This window comes from Dendrobates tinctorius, unplaced genomic scaffold (genome assembly GCF_039654945.1).
Source record: "Dendrobates tinctorius isolate UK_male_01 unplaced genomic scaffold, ASM3965494v1 ptg000322l, whole genome shotgun sequence".
Lineage (NCBI taxonomy): Eukaryota > Metazoa > Chordata > Amphibia > Anura > Dendrobatidae > Dendrobates > Dendrobates tinctorius.
This window is the reverse complement of record NW_027361989.1, coordinates 470,618-483,227: the sequence shown is the minus strand read 5'-3', so window position 1 is coordinate 483,227 and position 12,610 is coordinate 470,618. Positions and strand designations below refer to the sequence as shown.

General features: G+C 47.1%; 2 protein-coding genes across 2 annotated transcripts; both read left to right on the top strand.

Annotated features, from left to right (window-relative positions):
* The first annotated feature begins 5,158 nt into the window (after window positions 1-5,158).
* LOC141074049 (oocyte zinc finger protein XlCOF29-like) lies at window positions 5,159-5,656 on the top strand. The gene is made up of 2 exons (XM_073561567.1): window positions 5,159-5,302; window positions 5,432-5,656. The coding sequence occupies exons 1-2, from the start codon at window positions 5,225-5,227 to the stop codon at window positions 5,654-5,656; spliced, it is 303 nt and encodes a 100-aa protein (XP_073417668.1). The 5' UTR covers window positions 5,159-5,224.
* LOC141074048 (uncharacterized) lies at window positions 5,653-11,603 on the top strand. The gene is made up of 4 exons (XM_073561566.1): window positions 5,653-5,674; window positions 5,901-5,998; window positions 6,197-6,287; window positions 9,095-11,603. The coding sequence occupies exons 1-4, from the start codon at window positions 5,653-5,655 to the stop codon at window positions 10,198-10,200; spliced, it is 1,317 nt and encodes a 438-aa protein (XP_073417667.1). The 3' UTR covers window positions 10,201-11,603.
* Window positions 11,604-12,610: the final 1,007 nt, after the last annotated feature.

Sequence of the window (12,610 nt, the reverse complement as noted above, 5' to 3'; positions counted from 1 at the left end):
GGGATCAATGATTCTGTAGGGAGAAATAGATGGGCCTCATTACTCTGTATAGCGCACTATGCGGTGGCCATAATACTGTATGGAGTAATATACTGTCCACTTTTGGAGCTATTGGAGAATTTTAAATGGATATCAGTCATGAGATGTAAAAAGTGAAGTATTTTTCATTGTACTATACCACTATTTCTCTGCCGTATCAGAGCATCATGAGTTGTGGTATGTGTTAAAGGGACGCTCTTTGGCCCAGGGCACATGAAATCCTGGAGCCAGCCCTACCCCCCCCCCGCAACTTTAACCAAATAACCCCCATTTTTCAATGCGTAACTTGTATTATGAAGTAAATAAAGGGTGACAAGCTTCAGGAATAAGAATTTATGGTTTTGGCATTCAAATGGGCACTGTAGGTGTGTTTCCTGTCTTTTTCTCACTCCCGACTTTTCTTCCCCATTGACTTACATTGGGTTTCGTGTTTCAGTCTGTACGAAACCCGACTTTTTCCGTTAGTCGGCCGATCTCACTCGACCCGACTTTTGAGAAAGTCGGGTTTCGCGAAAGGGTTTGTCTGACTCCATCTTATGTTATCAGTATAAGTGCGAGAGACGAGAGACGGACGACCGCAGTTTCACCGTGTGTCTGGCATCAGTTCTACAGTGTGTGAGACATGGGGTCTGTGACCAAAGCTGGGGGTATATGGGTATATAGAGCATACACAGGGGTCTGTGACTGAAGCTGGGGTATACAGGTGTATGCAGTGTACACAGAGGGGTCTGTGACCGAAGCTGGGGGTATACGGGTGAATACAGTGTACACAGGCGTCTGCGACCGAAGCTGGGTGTATACAGTGTACACAGGTGTCTGTGACCGAAGCTGGGGTATACGGGTGCATACAGTGTACACTGAGGAGTCTGTGACTGAAGCTGGGGGTATACAGGTGTATGCAGTGTACACAGAGGGGTCTGTGACCAAAGCTGGGGGTATACGGGTGAATACAGTGTACACTGAGGGGTCTGTGACCGAAGCAGGGGGTATACGGGTGTATACAGCGTACACTGAGGGGTCTGCAACCGAAGATGTGGTATACGGGTGTATACAGTGTACACAGGGGTCTGTGACCGAAGCTGGAGGAATACGGGTGTATACAGTGTACACAGAGGGGTCTGTGACTGAAGATGGGGGTATATGAGTTTATACAGCGTACACAGAGGGGTCTGTGACCGAACCTGGGGATATACGAGTGTATACAGTGTACACAGGGGTCTGTGACTGAAGATGGGGGTATACGGGTTTATACAGCGTACCCAGAGGGGTCTGTGACTGAAGATGGGGGTATTCGGGTTTATACAGTGCACACACAGGGGTCTGTGACCGAACCTGGGGGTATACGGGTTTATACAGTGTATACAGGGGTCTGCGACCGAAGCTGGGGGTATACGGTGTACACAGAGAGGTCTGTGACCGAAGCTGGGGTATACGGGTGTATACAGCGTACACTGAGGGGTCTGCAACCGAAGATGTGGTATACGGGTGTATACAGTGTACACAGGGGTCTGCGACTGAACCTGGGGGTATACGGGTGTATACAGTGTACACGTGTCTGTGACCGAAGCTGGGGGTATACGGGTGTATACAGTGTACACAGAGGGGTCTGTGACTGAAGATGGGGGTATACGGGTTTATACAGCGTACACAGAGGGGTCTGTGACTGAAGATGGGGGTATACGGGTATATACAGCGTACACAGAGGGGTCTGCGACCGAAGCTGGGGCTATACGGGTGTGTACAATGTATACAGGGGTCTGCGACCAAAGCTGGGGGTATACGGGTGTGTACAGTGTATACAGGGGTCTGCGAGTGAACCTGGGGGTATACGGGTGTGTACAGTGTATCCAGGGGTCTGCGATTAAAGCTGGGGGTATGCGGGTGTATAGTGTACACAGGGGTCTGCGACTGAACCTGGGGGTATACGGGTGTATAGTGTACACAGGTGTCTGTGACTGATCTGGGGGTATACGGGTGTATAGTGTACACAGGGGTCTGCGACTGATCTGGGGGTATACGGGTGTATAGTGTACACAGGGGTCTGCGACTGAAGCTGGGGGTATACGGGTGTATAGTGTACACAGGGGTCTGCGACTGAAGCTGGGGGTATACGGGTGTATAGTGTACACAAGAGTCTGTAACTGAAGATGGGGATATACATAGTACAAAGAGGTGTCCGCACAAAGGCGGCTCCGCTCTGTATACCCTGTACACATGGCTCTGCTCAGTACACCTCGTACACACACGGCTCCACTTTGCACACCTCGTACACACACAGCTCCGCTCTGCACACCTTGTACACATACGGCTCCTCTCCGTACACGTTATACACACACGGCTCCGCTCCTTACACCTCGTACACACGCGGCTCCTCTCTGTACACGTTATACACACACGGCTCCGCTCCGTACACACGGCTCCGCTCAGTACACCTCGTACACACGCGGCTCCGCTCCATACACCTCGTACACACGCGGCTTTGCTCCGTACACCTCATACACACGCGGCTCCGCTCCGTACACCTCGTACACACAGGGCTCCGCTCTGTACACCTCGTACACACGGCTCCGCGCCGTACACCTCATACACACAGGGCTCCGCGCCGTACACCTCGTACACACACGGCTCCGCTCCGTACACCTTGTACACACGCGGCTCCGCTCTGTACACCTCGTACACACACGGCTCCGCTCCGTACACCTCGTACACACGCGGCTCCGCTCCGTACACCTCGTACACACGCGGCTCCGCTCCGTACACCTCGTACACACAGGGCTCCGCTCCGTACACCTCGTACACACACGGCTCCGCTCCGTACACCTCGTACACACGCGGCTCCGCTCTGTACACCTCGTACACACAGGGCTCCGCTCCGTACACCTCGTACACACACGGCTCCGCTCCGCTCCGTACACCTCGTACACACAGGGCTCCGCTCTGTACACCTCGTACACACACGGCTCCGCTCTGTACACCTCGTACACACACGGCTCCGCTCCGTACACCTCGTACACACACGGCTCCGCTCTTTACACCTCGTACACACAGGGCTCCGCTCCGTACACCTCGTACACACGGCTCCGCTCCGTACACCTCGTACACACAGGGCTCCGCTCCGTACACCTCGTACACACGGCTCCGCGCCGTACACCTCGTACACACAGGGCTCCGCTCCGTACACCTCGTACACACACGGCTCCGCTCCGTACACCTCGTACACACGGCTCCGCTCCGTACACCTCGTACACACACGGCTCCGCTCCGTACACCTCGTACACACACGGCTCCGCTCCGTACACCTCGTACACATGTGGTAGGGGGCTGGGCTAGGGGGGTGGACCACTGCTTACCAGACGAGGCAAAGACGAGACGGAGACAGCTTCCACTTCCACTTGTAACAGTTCCGGATTTATTTGTCGTCCTCTGACGACCACCAAACACGCACCGCAGCTTCTTTACACCACTGTATCGCCAGGCCCGGGTACCTATTCTTCAGCTCCAGTAATGCACCTCGCGGATCTTTCACTGGGGGCTGTCCTAGACCAATCTACCCCCAGCGCTTCACCTGCCCGAGGTCGTCTTCGAATCGGTACCCCCGGGGCCTCGTCTGTCCTGCGGTCCGTTGAGTCAGGGTCTCCCCCTGACTGTCTCTTCTCCTTGCCTGTCCTGCAGTCCGTCAGGTCAGGGCCACCCCCTGACTGTCTCTCATTTGTCCGTCCCCCTGGCCGAGCTCTTCTCACTTTCTCCGTCTTCTTCTGAGCTCCTCCCGGGACTAGACTCTCCTGGAGCCCCGCCTTCTTCTATTTATCCCCTCTCACAGGGGAATTTCCCACCCCGGCTCCTATCTCCCCGCCCCCCATGACTATGCAGTTTCTATAGCCCTAAGCTGATGTAAAGTCCTGTACTACTCTCCCCTGCCATCTTGTGGTCATTTCACAGTACTGCACTCCCTTTTCTGTCCCTACTGTTACCTCTCTAACCTGTCAATCTCTGTCCCTAGTGCACAAACCGTCCCCTCCTTGTACCAGTCACATCTGTCCGTAAAGTCACCTTCCCCACACACACGCGGCTCCGCTCCGTACACCTCGTACACACATGGCTCCGCTCCGTACACCTCGTACACACATGGCTCCGCTCCGTACACCTCGTACACACACGGCTTTTCTACATCCACCCTGTAAACCCCTCTTGACCCCACACATAAACTTCAAAGTCCTGCACACACTGAGGCCCCTGATCATGTGACCCCTGACTCCTCCCCTCCTGTGACCTCATCACAGGTCCTGTGTGCACAGAGCAGCTGTAGAAATCTCCGGCCTCGGGGGTCTCACCAGACTTCGCTCTTTTCTTGCAGGGGCCGCAGTGGATTTCATCCTGGATCCATAGAGCTGAATAGAGGAGCGATGTTCCTTCACTCTGATGGGAATTGATGGTGACGTTTGTCCAACGTCCACGTTACCGAGTAAATCCCCCCAGGACTGCAGCCGGTAAAGACCCCGATATCCACAGGTGTCCCCTCTAATTGGGGGAAAGGGATAGAAAAGCCTCTTATCCCGAGGGGAAACCCTGTACATGGAGACATCGGCCTCAGATCTCTCCTGTCCTGTTCTTCCAGAAAAGCCTCAAACTTCTGTGTGTGACTCAGAGCTGAGATCTAACGGGAGACAAGATTCCAGTGCGGGGAAGACGGGAAACCTTCATATAGACGGCCGGTGGGGATGGAGGCAGTGACCGACACTGGCCACATCTGTCTCTAGAGCCGCAGTAGAAGATGAAGATGTCGTCCTCATCATGAAGGAGTTATTTCTCATGTCGCGTGTAATGAATATCTCCTGCAGTATTGCTAATGCCGATTCCAGTGTCGGTAATGAGACGAGAATTAGCATTATGGAAGATGAGTCTATGAGGAACGTGTTCAGCTGCCGACTCCGAGGAGGAAACTGCTTGTTGTCTGTGGCCTAAATATATAGGTTTTATTAGTAGATGTCAGGGGAGAAAACTAAACCCTGTAAGATAATAAATCTCCTCATATGTTTCCCTTATTATCTCCAGTAATTGTATTATTACACAGGATTCTTATGATGTTACATCGGATCATCTTCTTCTCATTCAGGTCTCTACAATATCGGATCCTCTCAGTGAAGATCTTCTACAGAAGAGAATTTTCCTGATTTACCCATCAAGGATGGATATGGACAGAGACAAGATGGCGGAGAGGATGTTACACCTCACCCTAGAGATCCTCTTCCGTCTCACTGGAGAGGTGAGAGATTCTGATGACGTCACATTACATCATTCTTATCTATGGGAATAACAGATGGACAGAACTGGAGAGGTGAGGACTCTGGAAATGTCTGGAGTGAGATTTATTAATGTGTCTCTCCATAACCAGGATTACACAGTGGTGAAGAAGACCTCTAGTGATCGCTGTCAGGACCCTGTGTCTGAGGGATGGGGAAGACCCCTGAGCCCAATCACGGGGCCTCCACCTCACCCCCTGATCCATGAGGACATCAATGACCAGAAGATCCTAGAACTCACCTACAAGATGATTGAGCTGCTGACTGGAGAGGTGACACTGCTGGGAATGCTGGGACATTATACAGTAACACTATGAAGGGATCGGGGGATGACGGTATCATTGTATGTGTCAGGTTCCTATAAGGTGTCAGGATGTCGCTGTCTATTTCTCCATGGAGGAGTGGGAGTATTTAGAAGGACACAGAGATCTGTACAAGGACGTCATAATGGAGGTTCCCCAGCCCCTCACATCTCCAGGTAATAGACAGGACTAAATACACACGGCCTATAATTATCTGTATGTAGAGAATGAATTCAGTCCCTGTATGTGTTTCCTCCAGATCTATCCAGTAAGAGGACAACACCAGAGAGATGTCCCCATCCTCTTCTTCCACAGGACTGTAACCAAGAAGATCCCAGTGCTCCTCAGGATCATCAGGTAGATGGAGAGAAGGTGTCAGGAGATCTCCCCTATGATGTGTAGACGGCTGTGAAGGTCTTGTGCTCAGTCTTGTTTTATCCACCAGTATTATATGTTTTATACTTGTGTAATGAGAACGGTGGAGATGGCAGGATTAGAGCTGATCATAGATGGGACTTCTCCATCTGTCTGTGACTTTTACAGTATTTGTTTCAGGGTGAAGATCTGACCCATATTAATACTACAGAGACATATGTGAGGGGTGATGAGCGGTGTAAAGAGGAGATTCCCACATATGACTACCCAGGTGAGTAGTAACCACTGAATGCAGAGAAGTCACAGATTCCTCTCAGTCACCGGCTGTGGCTGCTTTATCGGTGGTGTAGTCCGGCCGTTTTACCATGATCACCATTTTGCCTCTAGACCACAACATTCTCCTCCACCCAAAACTGTTCAAATGACTTTGGACATTGAAAGCCCTTTTCTATAGAACTTACGACCTGGAGGAACCACCTACCCTCTGGGATTAGGAGACGCTGACCGTTACCTGCCCAGATATGTAACTATAAAGCCAAATGACAGCGTATGTAGAATGTGCTGACAAGTTAGAAAATCACTTGATGAAAAATATTATGATTGGCCTATAAGAGAAAGCGGAGGGTAATGATGCTGTTGGCTTCATAGAATCCTGAGATCTAATTTCAGGGCTGAAATCTCATATCCTGAGATCTTGTTACCGAGATCTCCATCTGCGCATGTGCCGCCCCCCAGCAGCCATATTCACAGAGTCCACCACACAGGAGGAAACCACGGACATGCGGGGGGCTCTGGACTTTCACGAAAAGTCAGCAGAGTCTCCCCGCAGCGGCGGACTCTCCAGGCAGCAGCAGCGGCGGACACCCAGAGCAGCGGCAGCAGCATTGGCGGTGGCCACCCTGGGCAGCATCGCCAGGCACCCCAGTAGCACCAAACACTCGCAGCGGGGCACTGCTCATCGGACACCCCCTCATCCCACCCTGCGGCCTGCAGCATCACTCCCCACTCCTGCCTCCTCCAGCAGTGACCCTGGGACCCCGCTTCACCATAGCAGTAAGACGCATGGATTATAAGAAGCGCCACCATGTTATTAAAAAAAAATATTCCTATTTTTCTCCTCAAAATTTGGGGTGCGTCTTATAATCCAGAGTGTCTTATAATCCAAAAAATACCTCCAACATGTTTTTTTATTCTAGTTCTTTTTGTACAGGTTCATTTTGTATGGTAGTTTGATGATGGTGGGATCGGCCTGCCTCACTTATGTGAGTCTGCAACTACCTGGTAGCCTTTAAAATAAGGTCTCCATTACCTCTGCCAGATGCCTGAGATCTAAATTTAAGACACATCAGCTCTGCACTATTATAAAAAGTTCTCTATGAATATATAATCTTTCTTCTTGAAACTCATCTGACAGAAAATATTGGCCCTTACGATAGTTTAGATTGCCAAGAACCACCGAGCCCCATACTCTAATTACCCAGAGAGTTTTCACCAGGATAATAGGAAACAAATGGACCTTACAAATTATTTCCCAATGTCTCTTGAATCCAACAATCCCCTATATATGGTTCTACACTACTTTCTGGGCTCATGGTAGGTTAAGAAAGGAAGGAGCACCATTTAGCTATTTGTACACAGATCTTGATGGAATAGTTTGCAGACACGATGTATTGGGAGCACTGTTAGTGATCACCTGGCAGATGAAAAGATGGCCACCACAAGAAGGCTTGGCTCTATCTACTCTGTTTTCCAGATCCCAGTGATTGCCTTGCTCATCATCCTTTAACCCCTCTTCATGGATCTGGACTTACACAGAGACCCCTAGGCTTGAGCCATGGTGTTACCTGCTATTCTGTGGAGCGAGATGGTAAGAAGAATAGTCAGGTAGTTGGTCATAACCAGGAGGGCAGAGAAAGTACAAAATCAGAAAACAAGTGTAGTCAGTAAGCGGGGCTGGGATTACACCAGGAAACAAATACACCAGCTGAGCACAGAGGACTGAACCAGAGGAGAACAAGGCTGTATCTGGCAGATTCCAGGAATATGCTTCAAGCTTTAGGAGGGTTTGGTGCTTTCTAATTGGCTTAAGCAGGTAGCAGATTGCTACCAGATTGCTGGACAGCACACAAACCCATACTGCCAGGCTGGATGAAACTACTGGTCTCAGGCACCCTAATCTTATTGGCTGGACAGAGCCAGCGCCCCCCCAGAGCTTCTGGTTTCGATGTCTCTTCTATTACCAGCAACGTCTGCACCATAAATAAGGCGCTGCTTGGTGATGGAACCAAACATCGCAGGAGCAGATTCCAGTGGAGAGGGGACACACCATCTGCAGATGCCCTAATATAACAAAATTACAGGAAACTAAAGCAGTAGAAATCCCCATAAAGTGACTCCATTATGGAAATTATAACCCTCAGTGAATTATTCTATGGGAGTAGTGACACTTTACGGAAATTAGCTTGCACTGGATGTTGCAACATGAAAATTGCACATTTGCCATTTTATTATCCAACACATAATGCCCAGATTGTGCTCCAGGAAACACACACCGTAAATTAAGTGGGTTCATCTCACTATAGTAATGCCAAATACATGAATGCTAAATATGGTTTGGGCGCACTACAAGGCTCAGAAGAGAGTGGATATTTGACTTTGGGAGAGCGGATATTGCTGGATCGGTTTATGGAAGCCATTTTGCTTTTCAAGAGCTTTTGACCCACAAATATTGTGGAAACCTTTTGGTTTTCCTCTGACAGATGATGGACCTTAGTGGTGTCTTGTGTTTCCGTGAGATGAGTAGATATGTTATTGGTATAATTTTTACCTATATAACATTGTTTGTTGGCTTTTTATTCCATGTTTGGGAAGCAGAATGAACAAACCATTGAACACCATGATGCGCTGGTTCATGCTATGAGGCTTTCGATTAGACTGTGAACTGTCATTGTATTGGAGAATAATTCAGTATTTTTAAAAAGCTTGTATTTTTTATGGACAGCTTAAGTAGAAATGTTCAAAAGTATAAAATGTGAAGATATTTTATTCAAAATTATTAATTGGTTTTATTTTTAGCAGATGACTGTACCAGGAGATCAGAGGGAACGCTGACATCTTCAATTTTTAAATCTGATGATCTTGAGATCTCACAGGACCCAATTGAAGTTAATGCCATTACTCCAGATATACCATCATCCCTTCATAGCCAAGATCTGTCATCTAATACTTTGAAACAGGTCCCATCTTTTGGTTCATTACCAACTACTAAGAAAAATCAAAGTCACGATATAAGCATTAAAAAATTAATTGATTCTAAAGGAAAGGAGCCATTTTCATATTCAGAATATGGAAATAGTTTTCTTGAAAAGACTTGTCTTACACATGAAAAAATTCACATAACAGACAATAGATTTTCCTGTTCACAATGTGGGAAATGCTGTACAAAGAAATCACATTTGGATAAGCACCAAAGAACTCACACAAGGGAGAAACCTTTTTGCTGTTCAGAATGTGGGAAATTTTTTAACCAGAAATCAGATTTGGTTAGGCACCAAAGAACTCACACAGGGGAGAAGCCTTTTTCCTGTTTAGAATGTGGGAAATGTTTTGTGAGGAAATCATCTCTTCTTAGTCACCAAAAAACTCACACAGGGGAGAAGCCTTTTTCATGTTCAGAATGTGGGAAATGTTTTAACCAGAAATCTAATTTTGTTACACACCAGAAAACTCACACAGGAGAGAAGCCTTTTTCATGTTCAGAATGTGGGAAATGTTTTAACCATAAAGGGAATCTTGTTACACACCAAATAACTCACACAGGGGAGAAGCCTTTTTCATGTTCAGAATGTGGGAAATGTTTTAACAAGAAATCTAATTTTGTTACACACCAGAAAACTCACACAGGGGAGAAGCTTTTTTCCTGTTCAGAATGTTGGAAATGTTTTAGCCAGAAATCAGATTTGTTTAAGCACCAAAGAACTCACACAGGGGAGAAGCCTTTTTCCTGCTCAGAATGTGGGAAATGTTTTATCCAGAAATCAGATTTGTTTAAGCACCAAAGAACTCACACGGGGGAGAAGCCTTTTTCCTGTTCAGAATGTGGGAAATGTTTTACAAAGAAATCATATGTGGCTAATCACCATAGAACCCACACAGGGGAGAAGCCTTTTTCCTGTTCAGAATGAGGGAAATGTTTTGCACATAAATCACATTTTGTTACTCACCATAAAACTCACACAGGCGAGAAACCTTTTTCCTGTTCAGAATGTGGGAAATGTTTTAACCAGAAATCAGATTTGGTTAGTCACCATAGAACCCACACAGGCGAGAAGCCTTTTTCCTGTTCAGAATGCGGGAAATGTTTTACCCAGAAATCAAATTTGATTAAGCACCAAAGAACTCACACGGGGGAGAATCCTTTCTCCTCTTCAGAATGTGGGAAATGTTTTGTGAGGAAATCATCTCTTCTTAGTCATAGTAACATAGTAACATAGTTTTGAAGGCTGAAGGAAGACCTTATGTTCATCTAGTTCAGCCTATTTTTAGTGCAGCTGTTCTGCATTGTTGATCCTGGGGAAGGCAAAAAACCCACAGAGCAGAAGCCAATTTTCTCCATAGGGAAAAAAATTCCTTCCCCTAAGCTGGGTCAACCATCTACCTATAATATTCTGTTATTCGTAACCTTCTATACTGTTACTCACAAGAAAAGCATCCATTCCTTTCTTAAATTCATTCAGTGAGTTGGCCATCACCACTTCCTCAGGAAGAGAACTCCAGAGCCTCACTGCTCTTACCGTGAAGAACCCTCTTCTATGCTGGTGCAGAAATTGTCTTTCCTCCAAACGAAGAGAATGCCCCCTTGTTCTTGTCACAGTCCTTGGTACAAACAGTTCATTGGAGAGATCTCTGTATTGCCCTCTGATATACTTGAACATATTTATTAGTTCTCCCCTAAGTCTTCTCTTTTCTAGAGTAAATAGACCTAATTTTGATAACCTTTCTGGGTATTGTAGTAAACCAACTCCATTTATCATTTTAGTAGCCCGCCTTTGAACCCTTTCAAGTTCAGTAATGTCTTTCTTGAGCATCGGCGTCCAAAATTACACACAATACTCCTAGTGTGGTCTGACGAGTGATTTGTACAGAGGGAGAATTATGTTTTCATCTCGTGTCCCCAGACCTCTTCTAATGCATACCATGACCCTATTTGCTTTGGTGGCAGCTGCCTGACACTGGGCACTCCAATTTAGCTTCTTATTGACTAAGATGCCTAAGTCTTTTTCCATGCCTGATTTCCCCAGCAGTTTCCCATTTAGTAAGTAATTATAGCATCTGTTTCTCCTTCCCATGTGCATAACCTTACACTTATCTGTGTTAAACCTCATTTGCCATTTTTCAGCCCAATTCTCCAATTTACTCAAATCTGTCTGTAGTTGCAAACTGTCCTTCTTTGTGTTAACTACCTTACATAGTTTTGTATCATCTGCAAATACTGATATTTTACTGTGTAAGCCATCCACTAGATCATTAATAAATATATTAAATAGTAGGGGGCCCAATACAGAACCCTGTGGTACCCCACTAGTAACCCTGGTTGTTGTGAGCTCATTTTCTCGTTCACCTTTGATGTCCGATTAACTCCCTCTGCTGGTGAAAGGAGGTGGTGAAACTGATTTGGATGGGAGAAACCTGTCACCTGAACAGGGGGATTGCGATTGGAAATCCGGAATCTCTGAGTGGATATAAGGCAGCCGACGCCCTGTAGGTTTGCTGGTGATTTCTCTGCTCTGAGCTCTGGCCTCCAGTTCAGTTCCTGTCTTCTAAAGCTAAGTTTTGCTCTGTTATTGTTCCATGAGATTTTGTCTGATTTGCTTAGTTTTGTGTTCTGCCAGCCCCGGCTGGGGCTCTGCTGAATTTCCATTTTTGTCCCTGATTGGTTAAATCTCTTTGCTCTGTTTTCAGAATATACCTGAGTGCTGATATAGGGATTTTGAAGTCTAGTGACTTCAGGGCCGTTTTTTCCTATCAGACGTGTTTGGGACATTTTTGGTAGGGTTTTTGCGGATTGCAGCCAGCATCTTTTCTGTCCTTCCTATCTAGTTAGTTGGGTCCCATCATTTGCTCTGCCAGTCTTTCTGTCTACGTTTGTGTTTTCATCTGTTTTCACCGACAATACATGTTGGGGGCTGTCTATTGCTTTGGTGTCTGCTCTGGGGCAGTTTAGATTTCCCCTTTCTTTCTTTAGGCTTATTTAGTTCTCCGGCTGTGAAGAGCCATCTAGGACCACCGTAGGAATGCTCCATGGCTACTGTTAGTTGTTGTGAATAGGATCAGGGGTCTGCAATCCGCTAGCTACCAACCTCTCTTGTTTTCTGGACTTAGCTTGCATTTTTGTTTTTTCCTCCTCCGGTGACTCATTCATAACAGAATCACCAGCCATACCGCAGATTCTAGGGTACTCAATAGCAGGAAAGAATTGTAAAAAAAAAAAGTGTCAGAATTTTTTTTTTTTTTAATGTATATTTTTTTCCTCTTTTTCTCTGGGGCCGTAGGAGGAATTTTTTCTGATCGTGTGGAGCAGCTCGCTGCTGAAGT